This window comes from Sebastes umbrosus, chromosome 16 (genome assembly GCF_015220745.1).
Source record: "Sebastes umbrosus isolate fSebUmb1 chromosome 16, fSebUmb1.pri, whole genome shotgun sequence".
In the NCBI taxonomy this organism is placed as follows: domain Eukaryota; kingdom Metazoa; phylum Chordata; class Actinopteri; order Perciformes; family Sebastidae; genus Sebastes; species Sebastes umbrosus.
Genome location: NC_051284.1, coordinates 27,542,047 through 27,559,671, shown reverse-complemented (window position 1 = coordinate 27,559,671; position 17,625 = coordinate 27,542,047). Strand labels below are relative to the sequence as shown.

The 17,625-nt window shown below is 35.9% G+C and overlaps 1 protein-coding gene and 1 long non-coding RNA gene across 2 annotated transcripts; one reads left to right on the top strand and one right to left on the bottom strand.

The window, feature by feature from the left end:
- The first annotated feature begins 3,038 nt into the window (after positions 1-3,038).
- On the top strand, positions 3,039-12,094 carry emx1 (empty spiracles homeobox 1). Its single transcript, XM_037747084.1, has 3 exons — positions 3,039-4,285; positions 7,839-8,023; positions 11,565-12,094. The coding sequence occupies exons 1-3, from the start codon at positions 3,940-3,942 to the stop codon at positions 11,730-11,732; spliced, it is 699 nt and encodes a 232-aa protein (XP_037603012.1). The 5' UTR covers positions 3,039-3,939; the 3' UTR covers positions 11,733-12,094.
- On the bottom strand, positions 4,130-16,167 carry LOC119474812. Its single transcript, XR_005203671.1, has 3 exons — positions 14,119-16,167; positions 7,805-8,012; positions 4,130-4,265 (listed from the first exon to the last, which is right to left on the bottom strand). It is a non-coding gene; the product is annotated as an uncharacterized LOC119474812 (long non-coding RNA).
- Positions 16,168-17,625: the final 1,458 nt, after the last annotated feature.

Here is a 17,625-nt window from a genome sequence, read left to right as displayed (position 1 = left end):
ACTTGTAAATCACATAGAAATAGTAGCACATATGTTGCACCTAAAATAAAGAGGAATGTGACCTCTTAAATCTCATTATCTTTCATGTTAACTATTTTCTCTTTTAGTTTACTTAATTGGCCAATGTGTAACATGTTACAACTACTGTAGTCGTCCCATAATTAATATATAATCTAAAGACATCCAGTGTTAAAAGATTAAGGTCTCAACTCGCCACGTATTGTCACATATGCACTAAAACATCTCAGGAATATTAAACACTGTAAACAATTGTTGTTAATTTACAGCAGGATTTCAACAGTATTAATCTGTTATTGCTAAAAACAGTGCTTTACTGTTAATACAAAAGAAAACCTGTTAAATTACGCTCATAGGCCGTTTTTTAACTGAACTATAATGCATTTTTAGAAAACATCACTTTACTGCTGATCAGCTGTCTAAAGTATCATCAGTAACAGTTTCATACAGTATCGTTTTAATTCTGGGACCTGATCTGCTCATGTGAGGCTTGTTCATTGTACATGATTGTAAAATCAGTGAATTAGCTTTATTGTTCTTCACTCACATGTTGTTCTGGTTTGCATTCTGTGCTTGTAGCCAGCTAGAGACACACATTAGGGGAAAAGTGTCAACAAGTCTATTATAGCCTTTTTCCTTTAATTGTATTTAGTGTGACTATTCCTATGTCTGTAACCTGCTAAGTCTATTCATCTAGGCACAAAAATTATGTTTATTAAAATGCATGTAAAAAATAAATAGTGCATTAAAACAAATCAGTAAGATAATGTAAAAGAAAGGTGGAAAAACAGCTATATAATGTATCTTTAAACAGTAAATTAACTGTAAAATACTGTGAAATTAATTTTTAAAAAAAACAGTATTTTTCATTAACAGTACAAAGCTGTAAATTTCAGCAACAGTATAATAATGTTAATTTTACAGTAACATAAAGGCAACCCTGCTGCCAGTTCTTTACTGTTATTTTACTGGGAAATTCTTAACAGTGTATGAAACTACTACAGAGGAATTTGACTATAAACCTATAAAAACTGTCTTTTCCACTGAGTTTCCTGGTTGCAGATCACTTCAGTAACTCTGCTCTGGAGCCTCGGGGGAAAACCAACAGCAGCTACGGAACAAAGGTAGACTGCTCCACTTTGTTTTGGTTAATGCAGAGCGATTTGTTCATCTATTAACCAGCAGTGATCAGGGTCAGTGAGTAAAGGCCTGCAGGGTTTCACCATTAAACTCCACTGACTCAGTCAGCCAGCAAGTTCCTGCTGCTGCTGCACTCTGAGTAACACAAAAAAGACACTTTAAATATCAAATCCTGCAAGAAAGAGTCCTTACTTTACCCACAAAGACGTTATATCTTTATCAACCGATTAGATGCAAGTTATTTCCTGTGATTTCTCCACTGCAGAGTTCTTAAATTCGGATTTATAATGTCACCATAACACAATTCTTTTAAACATAACATGTGGTGCTACCAGCTTGTAATTTGCATCATTGCTGCAGCAGGATGATTGTGAAGAGGGTGATAGAACAGGATGATGACTGAATTGTACACTTTTTTTTTCTTAATTGATTATATGTATATGTGTTTTTGTATTTGTATATACTGCTTGTGCATATATGTGTATGTATGTATACAGTATATATAAATATATTTTATTTTATTTTACATTTTATTTCTTTTACTTGTGTATATTCTTTGTACTTATATATCTATTTTTTGTATATAATATGTTTTTCCTGTATCTATACTGGCTTATTTTATATTAATATTAGGTTTATTAAGTTTCTTTGTACCGAGAATGTTATTATTGGGGACGTTTGTGAATGTTTGTTCTGTTGTTTTAAAATGAACAAAAATCAATAAATATAATATTGAAAAAAAAAACATAACATGTAGATTAAATGAAAAGATTTGCACCCTGAAGGAAAAGTAACTCAGCAGAACTGCATGCAACAGTTATTTTTTGACAATCATTTCATTTCGGTGATCATAATCTACAAACATTTTTAATAGGATTTAAATGTTTCATAAGCCTGTTAAGTGATTCTTCTGAGTCATGCATGCAAAGATATTTCCAGAGAAACTGTATAAAGGAGCTCACCCAGTAAATAAATACAGATGTTTATCTGTCACGCAAAAATTACACAAGGAAGAAAAAGCTTTTTTGGACAGCGACCACATTCCCAAGAACCTGCTGCTGTCTTTAGGAGCCTTTAGCTCTAAACGCCTAATCAACAACTTGTTTTACCTCATAATTTCCATCGGTAATGATTTTCTAATGCAACCTCGACGCAAACGAGCGTATTAAGAGGATAATTATTAACTTGGTTAGTGCTCCATGGAGGCTGAAGAGGAAACCTGCGAGCTGCAAACACACAATGACAGACTGCTGAGTTCCTCCTGCAGGAATCAGAGAATACATGCTGCTAAATTGTTCTCATATAGAGGACAAACTGAGCGACTCATTCTCCATTTAACAGCAGAGTGATGCGCATCAGTCAGTCCAACATGTTCATGTTTAAACCATAAAACAACTGGATTTCATTTAAAATGAATGCATTTGAAAAGACTAAAAGAAGGTTTTCTTGTGCGTCCTCCACAAACCTTATTGCATGTTTCTATATTATTATTTGCACACTAATATTATGCACAATATAACATGCATTAATTTAAGTTTAGCTGTTTTGGAACTATATCTGTAAATGTATACATGTTCTTTTTCTGTACACAGTACAGAAAACAGTGTACACTGTAACATGAACTAATAAAAAGTTGTTCACAAAAAAACCTTATTGCAAAGGAATAACTTAAATATCATTATTTCAATAATGTAATAAAGACATATTACTCAAGAACATTATTATTATTAATACTTATTATTTATATTTATTATTAATAATAATAAATTGATGTTCATTTATAGCAGAATCGTATTTATTAGATAGGTTACAAATAGTGAATTACCTTTTTTTTGTTATTTTTTTTAATTTTGAAACAGAGCGTAAAGTTCAACATGCAGCCAAGAAATAAAATGACAAATTACGCATTAAAAATATCAATAAATGCAACATATTTATGCTTTTTTAATACGAGGAAATAGATGCATTTGTTGATGAATGAATATTTTAAAAAATTATATTTCAGTTTGCACGTTTACCCGATTGTAAATCTGAATCAATAACTGAGAAAATGAATTAAATATCTGTCCAGGCTGGACTAACATGTTGTTTTAGACCATCATAAATGAAAATTGCGTAAATTATAACTGTGAAATGTAGGCTGTGATAGTCGAGAACAGCGCGTAAAGTGACCTTTTACGTAATTATTTCAGATAGAGCTAAAGGCCATGTTCAACACTGTATTTGAGGGTTAAAACACGATGTTAAAACGACTCAACTTCACTGTGAAAAGAGTGAAAATCCCACTCAAAAGTTGTTTTATATATGGTCACTTCTATAGACTTTCTGGCTGTTTGAACAAGTGTTTCTCCTCCTCCTCCACTGGCCCAGACTGTTTCCCTGAAGAAAAAACCGAGATATTAAGGCTGAATAGGACACAATGAGCCATTAATTGGGTGCACACATGTTTTCTCAGCGTGTCTCTGTGACTAAGCTGCTCGGTCTCGTTGTGTGATCTATGGAGCAGGTACTTGAAGGAGACCTATTGGCAGGTTGCTCTGCTCCAATCAGCTCTCTCCGTGCGCGTATTGGAGGTTGGAGGCGCTTTTACTTGGTGCGCACTTGTGCACAGAAACCTCAGACTTCATGGATCATCAGGGCAATTTGCAGCACTGTTGAGTTTTGCAGCATCTCCACTGGACAACACCTCTCCATCTTTGGTCATGGTGCATCTCTGAGAGGGAGATCTGAAGGAACAAAGACTGATCACTTCTCTTTTTTGGTTTCTATTTCCATCCAAAGATGATGTTTTCTTCTGCAGGGAAGCGTTGCTTCACCATAGAGTCTCTGGTGGCCAAGGAGAACCCTCTGATCTCGGAGGATCCCATCCGTCCAACTGCTTTGAGTTACTCCAACCCGACTACAGATGTGTTAATGAACAGCTACCAGGCTCCTCCAGGCAGGTCCCTGTACCAGAGTCCGGACCTGGTGTTCCCAGAGAACCACCCCTCTCTCACCGTGGCTCCTCACCAGCTCGGAGGATCTCACCACCTGCAGCATCCGCACTTCTTCGGCACGCAACATCGAGACCCGCTCAACTTCTACCCCTGGGTCCTACGGAACCGCTTCTTCGGACACAGATTTCAAGGTGAGTGAAGATGCAAAATATGAATATGAAACAGATTTTTTATTTTATGCAATTTATTTTGATGTGTGCAATTATTTATGCATAAAAAAATAAGTAAATAATAGGCTATTCTGCACATAAAATGCTGAATAAACTATCATTATTAGTGATGCAAAATATACGGAATATGAAACAGATTTTTTATTTTATGCAATCTATTTTGATGTGTGCAATTAAAAAAAGTTTTTAAAAAATAGGCTATTCTGCACATGCAATGTTGAATAAACTATCATTATTATATATAATTGGATGTTTACTGCCTGATGGAATTAAAAAGGTTTTTGTATAATAAAAAAAAAAAAACTAACACTATTTCAGAAGCTATAAAAGCTTTCATCTTGTGCTTTTGCATTCTTAAAGTTCTAGACATAAAATGTATTTTTGGAATAAAGAAGCAAATCCATAAAATGACCATAATTTATTACAATAAAGTAATAACCTTTTTTCACACTGGCAGCTTGGCACTGATTTTTTATTTTATACAATCTGTTTTGATGTGTGCAATTAAAAAAAATAAACAATAGGCTATTCTGCACATAAAATGCTGAATAAACTATCGTTATTATATATCATATCATGGTTTTACTGCCTGATAGAATCAACAAGGTTTTTGCATAATTTAAAATAAACTAACACTATTTCAGAAGCTATAAAAGCTTAAATTTTGTGCTCTCTATCTGTGCAATATCCGTGATGCAATGTACACCTCAAGTGCAATTACCTCTGTTTACATTACATCTATTTTTATATTTTATACTTCTAGTGCAACACTTTTGTTTATATTTATTTATTACATCTACTTTACCTGTTTTATATTGCTTTATATCTGTGTGTGTGTTTTACCTGTTATATGTTTTATCTACCTCGTTTAGTCTTGTCAAGTATTTGTTTTAAAGCCCTGACCAGAAGTGGCAACTGTGAATCTCGTTGAATTTAATACAGTGACAATAAAGCTTTCTATTCTGAGAGGTTTCCATATTTTAATGAGATGACAGATACTTGCACATGGATGTCAACATTGGAAATATGTCTTAGTTGAACAATATATTGCAGCAATAAAGGAACCAGACCACCAGGTTAGCAGCAGGCTGCTCTCATATTTCCACTCTCATTCGCCCTGCAGCGACTCTCTCAGAGAGCTGCAGCAGCACAAGATAAGCTATGATGTAGATTTGTTTTTTTTCCATACAAGAAAACTCGCCCTAGGTTATAAGCTCATTATATTCAAAAAATTCTACAACAGCTGTAGAGACAAAAATGATAAAAATCCAGGATAATAATTTAAACATAATAGGAATAGAAAGGTTAAATCCTGCAAATCAGCAGCACGGCCTGCAGTGATTTATCTAAACCTCAGCGCCATTGTGTACGAATTATTATTTAATAAATATTTATTTATATATTTATAAATATTTATTACTACCTATTAGAGCATGTTGTATGAGACAACTTTTATTTCATATTGCTTTTTATTGCATTCTTAAAGTTCTAGACGTAAAATCTATTTTAGAATAAAGATTCAAATCCATAAAATGCCCATCATTTATTACAATAAACTAATAGTCTATTTTTACACTGCCAGTTTGATGTATCCTAATTATATTGTAGGTTAATTTATTAATATTCAATAATGACCTCTGGTTGGGCTTGTTAGGATAAAAGAGCACAAAAAAAGTTAAAATATTTTTTAGATAATAAAAATATATGGTCACTATCAACATAGAACGAAAACTACTTTTTTATATTCAGAAATTAAAATGTTTTATCATAAAATAAACTGAATATTTTTCATTTATTACACCTTTCTGACAAAATATTGGGAAATATATCACAGTGAAAGCTAAATAAGTTAATTATTAATTAAACAAAATTTACTGTAAAAATAATACAATAAATAATAATAATAATAATAATAATAATAATAATAACAACAATGATCACAAAACACAATATATAGTGCACTATCGAACTTTATCTTATTTGCTATTTTTTCAGTAAATATAATTCAATTAGAATATAATTGTTTATCCGGCTATATGTATATTATTGGCAATTTATTATATAAATATCTAATGTCGATTTTCTCCAAAACTAGAACCGAGTTGAGCACGGAGGTCATTTATGTTGGTTAATTTGGTTAAACTCGTATGAATTAGTTTAATCGGTCAATTTACATCCATAACAATAAAAATAAAAGTTATTAAAAACGCTTATAGTTAGCTCTACAAAATTATTTTTTTCAATCTTGTGCAGCACTTTAATTACAAACTATTTGCAAATCAAATGGGTTTATATGCGTTTAAGGACTCTATTGCATAAATAAATAAATGCATGATTTTGCAGTAGGCCTATTACAAAAATTATAGCAGTAGAAAAGGAACTTTTGATGGAAACACAATGGTCGCTTTGTTAAATAGGAATTACTTACCAGCGAATATTTAATTTCTGGTAAATGGTATTATTATGGCATTATAATAATAATAATAATTATTAAGCTATTAACTACTACAAAGCTTACTAGACATAATAATAATAATAATAATAATAATAATAATACCGTTATGGCATTATTATTATTAGGCTATTAACTACTACTAAGCCCACTACACATAATAATAACACCATAATTATTATTAGGCTATTAACTACTACTAAGCTTACTAGACATAATAATATTACCATTATTATTATTATTATTAGGCTATTGACTACTACTAAGCTTACTAGACATAATAATATTACCATTATTATTATTATTATTAGGCTATTGACTACTACTAAGCCCACTAGACATAATAATATTACCATTATTATTATTATTATTAGGCTATTGACTACTACTAAGCTTACTAGACATAATAATATTACCATTATTATTATTATTATTATTAGGCTATTGACTACTACTAAGCCCACTAGACATAATAATATTACCATTATTATTATTATTATTAGGCTATTGACTACTACTAAGCTTACTAGACATAATAATATTACCATTATTATTATTATTATTAGGCTATTGACTACTACTAAGCCCACTACACATAATAATAATACCATAATTATTATTAGGCTATTAACTACTACTAAGCTTACTAGACATAATAATATTACCATTATTATTATTATTATTAGGCTATTGACTACTACTAAGCCCACTAGACATAATAATAATAATAATAATAAATGTAATAATAAATAGTAAATATAATTTATAAATAAATATATGTAAATATATATATAAATGAGATAATAAATAATAATAAATAGATTGGAAGTTTTGCTTGACCTTTGCTTTCCATTACCATGATAAAGACAACTAGAGCATCATTAGGTCACTTTGCAGTCGAGTAGTTCCTGTTAACAGGCTGTTCACACTGTTTCTGATGAGCTCTCCTTTAATAGAGCTTCAACACTCAGTCACTGAGCTGTCGAGGTAAAATAAAACCAGGTGTGATTAACAACGTTAACGGTTACCTTGTTGTCTCTTTCTTCCTCTCCGGTGTCTCAGGTAACGACGTGTCCCAGGACAGCCTGCTCCTCCACGGCCCCTTCGCCAGGAAACCTAAACGCATCCGGACGGCCTTCTCTCCGTCTCAGCTGCTCCGTCTGGAGAGAGCCTTCGAGAAGAACCACTATGTGGTCGGAGCCGAGAGGAAGCAGCTAGCTAACAGCCTGAGTCTGTCTGAAACACAGGTGAGCTAATGATAATGATAACACCTACACCTAGCCTAACGGACGGACGGCTGCTTGTTTGTTGGATTCCTCTAATAAACACGGATAATTATCACTTAATAATTGTTTAAAAGATAAGCAACTGTCCCTTAAAGCACTAAAATTGTCTCATTGTTGATAATTTCTACTTACATTTAGCTAGTTTACTAAGATAAGTCATTTTTCTGGCAACGTTATTTTCCGTTACATCTCTGATTCGAACGTTGGTGTTCTCGCTGCTGCCAAGTATCGCGATATTTCACCGCGATTTAAACCGTCATTATTTGTACAATAAAAACTAAATGGTGGGAATATTTCCATTTTCAAGATTCAAGAAGTTTATTGTGACGCCGGTTATACAAGTACAATCGTGTGAAATGCTTTTTGCTGGGAAGCTCGATTAAAAATAATAAATTATATTACAATTATAAAAGGAAATACTTTGTACAAGCCATGTTAAGTTTATATTTTCTGTATTTTCTCTAGTGCAAGAGATTAAGAAATGTAGCCTACTGTAGTTGAATCAAAATAGTGGTTGGATGTGTTAAATATTTGGGGGGTAATTAAACTTTTATGTCAAATTTAGTTTAGGTTAAATATATCCGGAATCATCCCCGAACAGCTAGCCCATCTAGATGCAAATATCACTGAAAATGAATATTTTAAAATAGCCAAAATGCAGTTAACTCCTGATACTGTAATGTCAAAAATGATATTATAATTATTCTAATTTTAATTATTGTTTAATTTTATTATTATTATTATTATTACTACTACTCTTTATTTATTATTGTTATTATTATTATTATTATTATTATTATTATTCATAATCATAACTTCACTTTCAAGCAGCAAATTATAGATTGCAAAGTCAATTATTTTTTATTTTGCTGTAGGTTTAGAACTGTTATCAGTACTGTTAATATCTGTAGGGCTAGTTTAAAAAAAATATATATTTAAATGTTACAGTGGTTTGAATAGGTTAGTTGTTATTTACAAATAAAGATTCATCTAAATGCAGGCTATTATGTTGCAAAATGTGAGATTCAACTATGTTAATGACAGGAAATTATAAATGAACAGTTTGAAATCATCTTGTGTTTATGGCTGTATTGTACACTTTTAATGAAATTCAAACTTATGTAGATACATAAATCTGTGCATCCATCCTCCCTTCTCCCATTCATACAGGACAAGGCTGCAGTTTAGTCAGTTAAAACGTCTCTTAAAAGGTGTTTAATTCATGCATGTTATAGGATAAAGGAGTGTAAATATTATTGATGGTTATGTTTAATGAGTCCACATTATCTGGGTGTCAATTAGACCTAATAGGCAATATAAAGAGGGGTTTCCTGAGTCAGCGATATGGATAAATAAATGCTGCTTGCAAGTTTTGTGTCAGTCAATAAAAGCTTGCAATTAAGCACCAATTGCATTATGCAAATTATAATGACAGTGAACTGAATATTAATTAACTCACTCAGTTGTTATTTGGTCTTTAGAGGGAGCACTTAAGGACCCCAACATGGGGACTAGTAGACAGATTCAGACTGATTATTCAATATCCCCCTCAGCAGGTAAAGAAAGGCACAACTTGTGAGAAAAATATAATGGATGCTAAAGTAAAAAGCTGCATTAATACAGCTACACCTTTTCTGTGGCTGGTAAACTAGCCCACTAACACTTTGGCAGGTTCCTATCCATCATTTTAGGCCAACGCACAGTATATCGTGGCTCTTTGAGAGTTTCAGTCACAACAGTTTTTACTATATGTAGAATAAGCCTGAAGCTTAGTAAGAGTCAAGAAGTAATAGAGGAGGAAGCTCATATGAGTGCTTGTGTTGCTATTTAAAAAATGCATCCTGACCACGTATATGTTACGTATAGGCAGCCAAGCTCATATTCCAAGGTCATACCAGCAACACTAGAAGCTATTTAACCCGTCAGCCTTTCCCGTGCATTAATGCAGCTGTGAACGCAAAGACAAGTTGTTGATTTGTTTTTAAATCTTTTAAAAGAGCATTTTGCAAAAGGGATGCTAGGGTGACAAATGGTGCAGGGGAAAAATTCAAAAGTATTAGTTTTGCTGTGATTGTTGGATTGAGACTAAAAAATCTGAAGGAGGAGTTTTAATGTAATGGTAGAAAGTGAAGACAACCACTACAGGGGGTGAATATAATTACATTTTGGGAGGAAAATAGAATTTGATACATGCTTTTCATTTTTTAAACAGAATAAAAAACTATGGCATGGATTGTGAAAGTCAATTTTTTTCAAATTTATCTTGACTTGAAGGGTCCGCCACACCACCAGACAGATATTTAAACTTGTCATTGTAGGAAAATCCCAGGTAGAACTGAAACAATTAACCAATTAACCCATTATTTGAATGAAAGAAAATTGGCAAGTAGTCCATTTTCAAGCAAAAATGGCAAACGTTTTCTTGTTCCAGGTTCTGAAATGTGAAGATTCGTTGCTTTTCTCCATTTTATAACATAGTGAACTGAATATATTTGGCTTTTGGATGGTTGAATGGGAGAGAAAACCCAAGGCATTTGACAGGGTCACCTCGGACTTTAGGAAATTGTGCATTTTTCAAAAAAAAAATGTTGACGTTTTATAGACCGAGCGATTCATCGACTGATTGTGAAAATACTCAGCAGATTAACAGATAATGAAAATAATCGTTAGTTGCCACCTCAATCACAGGTTTTATTAAAAACATCAAAATTACATTTAGCAGTGCCCTAGAACTGAAGTTACACCTGTCTGACAAGTCAAAATGTCCACCTTGAGAAAGGTCTATTGCATATTGTTTATGTTTAAATCAGGGCCTCCGATACCATTTTTTCCTTCCAGATACCGATTCCGATACCTGAACTTGCGGTATCGGCTGATACCGAGTACCGATCCGATACCAGTGTGATGACATTTTTTTTTAGTTATTATTATTATTTAACAGCTGTTTATTACTGACCATGTATGAATAGTGGACAGTAGTCAGTGGCAGCCATGATACATCCAGGGAAACTGAACAGTGAAGGCTACTGTTTTGGAGCGGCAGAGAAACAAGTCGATTTTTTTCTGGGCTAATAAATTATGGTATCAGATCAGTGCATAGACTGGCACACTGGCCGATACCCGATCCCGAATTTTTGGCATTATCGGATGCATTTCTGATACTGGTATCGGAACACCTCGACTTTCCTCGACCAAAAAAAATCTTAGTCGACTAACACTCATACGATTTGGTCAACTAATCGATTATTTGATTTATTCTCCACGAAGAATCACACAAAAGCACCACTTTAAATCTTGTGTTTACCAGAGATGTGCTCATAAGTTTATTGGTCATTCAGCATGATAAAAGTATAAAAATCGACTAATCGAGTAAAGAAATCTTAGTAAACTAAGACCAAAACGACCGATTAGTCGACTAAGAGGGAGCAGCCCTTGAAATGACACTAGAGCCTGTTTAACAAAGTGCATCATCATCATTAACCCTGTTTATCTTCCTCTCCAGGTGAAGGTGTGGTTCCAGAACAGGCGGACCAAGTACAAGCGACAGAAGCTGGAGGAGGAAGGACCAGACAGCCAGCAGAAGAAGAAGGGAAACCACCACATCAACAGATGGCGCATGGCCACCAAGCAGCCCAGCTCCGAGGACATAGACGTGACCTCAGAGGACTAAAACTGCCGTCCAACCTCCGACAATGCTGCCCTAAAAAAACCCTGAGGACCAACACTATTTATTATGTAATATTATTAAGTAGACACATTAGAGGAAGAACTAAATATGTGCTCATCTCTTCATCAAGGTGCTACACTGGGAAAAAAAAATATTTAATGACATCCATCCTGAATGTCTCTGGATGAGGAGAGATCCGTCCATCATTTAATGATCTTTGGTGTGACGACCAAAGATGAAGAGAAACAACGTCAACCTCCATCATAGTCTGTTTTTTTAAATATTGTACATAGTCCACGTATTTTTATACGTGATGGTTGTTTTTGAAAGAGGCTATTTGTTTCATTAAAGCTGTTTTTACCACCTGCTTAGGTCATTAACACCTCATTGCTCACCCCACCCACTCCGCCACCTGTGTATCATGTTAATTTAAATTTCTCCTCATATGTTGTCACACACTTTTAATCCACCCAGTGACTCGGAGAACAAGCCAGAAGAACAAATGAATGAATGTGTCAACAAAGATCCAGATTTGCGGCATGATTTTATTTTCTCTGGTGACTTGACGCCCATTCCAGCGCTCTGCTATGCTAATAATGAAGATTCTGCACAGAGGGGCGATTCATGACCAGCTGTGCGTGACTCTGGGACAGACGAGACCTCTGGTGTTAGGGGCGAATTGTGCCACACAATAAAAAGCGAGTTCCCAGCTTTGTGCTTCTCCTGCCGTGCCACTTGTGTCAGTGTGGGGTGATGGATGACCTCCCCGCTTGTTGAATGTCATGCAGATTTCATTAAGTGTAGTATAAAACATATATGAGAACATACTTTTCAAGCAGAACGTGTAAGTACAAAAAGATGTTTTAGAAATAAAAACTATTTCTCTCATGAGAAACGTTAATGTTTTTGTGTAATTCAGGTCTCACTTTGTACATCATGTCGACCAGGCTGCAGGTTTTTCATTCCAACCAGCCGTTACAGCTGCAGGTTTCACTCATTAGTTGCCTCCTCTGCGACTGAAGGTGGAAATCAGTGTGAAACATGCTGCTCTAGTGTTTGATTGGAGTAAAAACCTGCAGACGCTTGGGCCGTTGTGGCTCAGGAAGTGAACAGTTCAACCACAGAAGGATCTTCCATGTCCAGGCTGTTTTATGCTTTAAAGAGGACCTATTATGTTTTTGTGCTTTTTCCCTTTCCTTTAGTGTGTTATATAGTTTTTTGTGCATGTATGTAAAAGTCTTGCAAAGTCCACGTCAAAGTGAGTTAGTCTCACAGAAACACTGCTCCTTAACTGCCTTTTCTTCCGTAACATGGTGATGTCACCAAGTAACACATTTGCATAACGGCTAGTTTGGCACACACTCAAACAAAGCTGGTAAAGCTGGGGACACAACAAGCCGACGTCAGAGAACCAGCGGCAACGAAGGCCGCCCGTTGAGTCGCCTCACGTTGCCTTTGTTGTGGCCAAAACGTTACACGCGAAAAACGCCGCAAAGACTACAGCCGACGGCCAGTTACCACGTACGTTCTGCACCTGCGTGAGATGAAAGAACTCTTCACACCATCAGGCGGCAGCAGTCTGTATTTGTCATTCAAAAAGGGAAACCGAGGATGGCGGATATACAAGCCGTTGTTATGATACGTACAGGAAACAAAGCGGCGTCTGCCGACCATTTTCACACCACTCTCACTCACCACTTAGCTTCATTCCAGATGGCCATGTTGATGTGAAAATATCCGTGTATTGGAACGATCAGATGAGATGAAGATGAAAAATGACTTTACTTGTTTGCTTGCTTTCCTCACGTCCGTTTCTCTTCTCGTGCACTGATTCGTTTAAGCTGAACAGCCAATCAGAGTGATTTCTCTTACCGACGGGCGACGCCGCTGATTCAACACGCTCAGACACGGGCAGACTAGAGGCAACGGTGCGGGACACACCACAAAAACTAGACCGACAGACGCTCACTGACGGCCCCAAACGGTCCAATGGCTGACTAATGGCTTGGTGTGTCTGGACCTTTAGAGCGGAGCAGGAGCAGAGAACGAAGAGTTTGGTTCGGTTGACCAATCACAACAGAGGGCAGCTGACTGATCAGAGAAGCTGCAGCACAGTCGGTACGGGAAAAATAAAGTGTTTTTTTTTTTTCAAAGCATGTAAACATGTTCAAGTATAAACCCAAAACACAAGTATGAACCTGTAAAGCATAATAGTTCCTCTTAAAAGCTAGAGCTAAAAGACATCCCTACACCCAGAAAGTGAAAATTAAAGGAGAACGAGGATAAAAATGAACGGTATAAATAGGTTTCTCTTAGGTTGGGAGCCACTGATGGAGACTGAGGTGTCAGGAATGTTGCAGGACAGTTGCACAGGTGTCAGGTGTGTTACCTGTTGGCCGGTATTTCCTCTGAATTCCAGCAGAAAGGGAACACAGAAATAATTCCCATCCAGACGGTGAAACCTGTGAAAAAGAAAAAGGGGGAAAGTAGTCACTATTGTGCGGCGGCTCTTTCACCAAACCACCTCAGTATTCACCTGTCAAAAGAAACGGAAGGAATCTCGTCCTAATGACCCCGAGGCTTTAGAGATGAGCCCTGCCGTCTGACCCTGATGATGTTTTGTAAGCTAAGAAACAGAGAGACAAGCGAGGAACAGGGGGGGGAGGCGGGAAGGTAAAACACACTGCAGCAGTCTCACCTTTTTACAAACAGCTGCAGTTGCTAAAAGGGGCCTTGTTTTGAGTTTCCAGGATATCCTATACTCACTGCAGGTGCAAATACATGCAAAGAGATTCCTTATTGTCCAAATAAACACCATCAAAAGGCGTATTTTAACCAGTACAGTAGCTCACTCAAAGCACTGTAAGCGTCTTTTTGTCAAGCAGGTGTGCTTAAGGCCAATCACATCTCGGTTAGGTAAAAGGTCAGCACGATTAACGAGAGCTGCACCTCTCATTTGTCTGTTAGGAAAACAATTAAGGGGAAAATGGCGCCCGTCTCCCTAAACGCTGCATCTCCTGTCGCCTGAGTCAGCAGAGAGGAGAGTTCAGGGTGAGAGCAGGAATCCACCATGAAAAACAAAGAGTCTCTCCAGAGTGCTGCGAGGTGGGGGAAGGAGGCTGCTGCTGCTGCAGAGAGGTGTTGGAGAGCTGAACAGAAAAACAACGACTGGTTTGATCATCATTGTTTGATTACCTGTTTTCTGTTGGAAGAAAGAAGCCTCCTATTTTCTCAGCTAACACTGCAAATTACACGTTTTATTGTTGGTTATAAAATTGCACGTCGAGTGATAAATCATGCAGCGTGGTCACAGTTGTCACATTGCATCAGTTTCAGTTGAGCAGCACACTGAATTACAAATTACAGCCTCATTACTGAAAAAGAAAGGTTTTAAATAATGTTCAAAATGACTGACAAAAGTTGGATTCTGCTCATTATGGACTGTGACTGAAATGACTTAAATTACCTCATTTGAGATATTTGCATAGACATCTGGCACTTGCAATTAAACTAAAGTGTGCTAGAGATCAGATTAAAAATGTTCTTTTCCCAAAATATAAAAATATATATATAATATTTAAATGTCAGTGTTTGTTTCAGACATCTTGTTCAAAAGTTATGACGGAAGATACAAACAAGACATCCATGAATTTAAAAATGCAGAAAACATCTTTACAAAATTGGTACTAAGGCTGAACTCACTATGGATTATTATTCAATTGTTGAAATATAGTCTGAGCAAACAGCTATCAGGGAACATTTTTGTAAAACTCTCAACATTACAGTGAACATTTTTATGCAGAACCAAAATGTGATGCTGATAATCTGATAAAACTGGGTTTCGTTTTTATTTGTCCGGGTTGTGTGCCACAACGTACACCCAGCATCCTCCACTGATCCTGCATGTGGCTTCTTGTCGATTCACCGCGCTGCGCTCCCTCACAAACATACTAATCACACAGATCATGACAAAAGATAATACTTGAAGACAGGAAGTTTATATAAATCAAGTGCAAATACAAACACAAAGTAGCATTTTAACAAGAAGAAAACATTTACAGAAGAAAAAAATCTCATTTCAGGTTAAGACTTTAAAATATCCTTACTGTGATTTATATATGTGCATATTTACTTTGTTTGATTAGAACAAATGTAGCTTAGAAAGAGTAAATTAACTTCCACAAAGGTGGAAGCAAATCTAAAAGATGAATCCTTTAACGTGGCATCAAAGTAAAACCAACTGTAGTTGTTTTATTGCATGACAGTGACTGATTCCAGTTAGAGGAGCTAAAGCACATATTGGGATTTAAAGTTACTTAAAGGAACAGTGTGTAGCATTTAGGGGGATCTATTGGCAGAAATTGAATATAATATTAATAAGTATGTTTTCTTTAGTGTAAAAATCACCTGGAAATAAGAATCGTTGTTATTTCGTTACATTAGAATGAGCCGTTTATATCTACATAGGGAGCGGGTTCTCTTCACGGAGTCGGCTGCCATGTTTCTACAGTAGCCCAGAACGGACAAACCAAACACTGGCTCTAGAGAGGGACATTCGCGTCGGCCAACATACAGGACTGTCTCAGAGAATTAGAATATTGTGATAAAGTTCTTTATTTTCTGTAATGCAATTAAAAAAACAAAAATGTCATGCATTCTGGATTCATTACAAATCAACTGAAATATTGCAAGCCTTTTATTCTTTTAATATTGCTGATTATGGCTTACAGCTTAAGAAAACACAAATATCCTATCTCTAAATATTAGAATATTTCCTCAGACCAAGTAAAAAAAAAGATTGATAACAGTAAAACAAAATCAAACATTTGAAAATGTCCATTAATGCACTCAGTACTTGGTTGGGAATCCTTTTGCACGGATTACAGCATCAATGCGGCGTGGCATGGAGGCAATCAGCCTGTGGCATTGCTGAGGTGTTATGGATGCCCATGATGCTTCAATAGCGGCCTTTAGCTCATTTGCATTGTTGGGTCTGGTGTCTTTCAGCTTCCTCTTCACAATACCCCACAAATTCTCTATGGGGTTCAGGTCAGGGGAATTGGCAGGCCAATCAAGGACAGTAATGCCATGGGCAGTACACCAGTTACTGGTGGTTCTGGCACTGTGGGCAGGTGCCAGATCATGCTGGAAAATGAAATCCTCATCTCCATAGAGCTTTCCAGCATGATCTGGCACCTGCCCACAGTGCCAGAACCACCAGTAACTGGTGTACTGCCCATGGCATTACTGTCCTCGATTGGCCTGCCAATTCCCCTGACCTGAACCCCATAGAGAATTTGTGGGGTATTGTGAAGAGGAAGCTGAAAGACACCAGACCCAACAATGCAAATGAGCTAAAGGCCGCTATTGAAGCATCATGGGCATCCATAACACCTCAGCAATGCCACAGGCTGATTGCCTCCATGCCACGCCGCATTGATGCTGTAATCCGTGCAAAAGGATTCCCAACCAAGTACTGAGTGCATTAATGGACATTTTCAAATGTTTGATTTTGTTTTACTGTTATCAATCTTTTTTTTTACTTGGTCTGAGGAAATATTCTAATATTTAGAGATAGGATATTTGTGTTTTCTTAAGCTGTAAGCCATAATCAGCAATATTAAAAGAATAAAAGGCTTGCAATATTTCAGTTGATTTGTAATGAATCCAGAATGCATGACATTTTTGTTTTTTTAATTGCATTACAGAAAATAAAGAACTTTATCACAATATTCTAATTCTCTGAGACAGTCCTGTAGTTTCAGTTTCAGTTGGTTGCAATCTGCAACCTCAACGCTAGATGCCGCCAAATCCTACACACTGTTCCTAAAAATGAGGTTTTCAATGCAAAACAAAACATAGTGTCATCGGATGATTTCAAAGGAGATATTGATGT

What these genes read in the sequence shown, in the direction of transcription:
- emx1 (XM_037747084.1), top strand. Translation starts at nt 3,940, where the DNA reads ATGATGTTTTCTTCTGCAGGGAAGCGTTGCTTCACCATAGAGTCTCTG. An exon ending in CTTCGGACACAGATTTCAAG is followed by an intron (nt 4,286 to 7,838) that starts GTGAGTGAAGAT and finishes CCGGTGTCTCAG; the next exon opens with GTAACGACGTGTCCCAGGAC. An exon ending in TGAGTCTGTCTGAAACACAG is followed by an intron (nt 8,024 to 11,564) that starts GTGAGCTAATGA and finishes CTTCCTCTCCAG; the next exon opens with GTGAAGGTGTGGTTCCAGAA.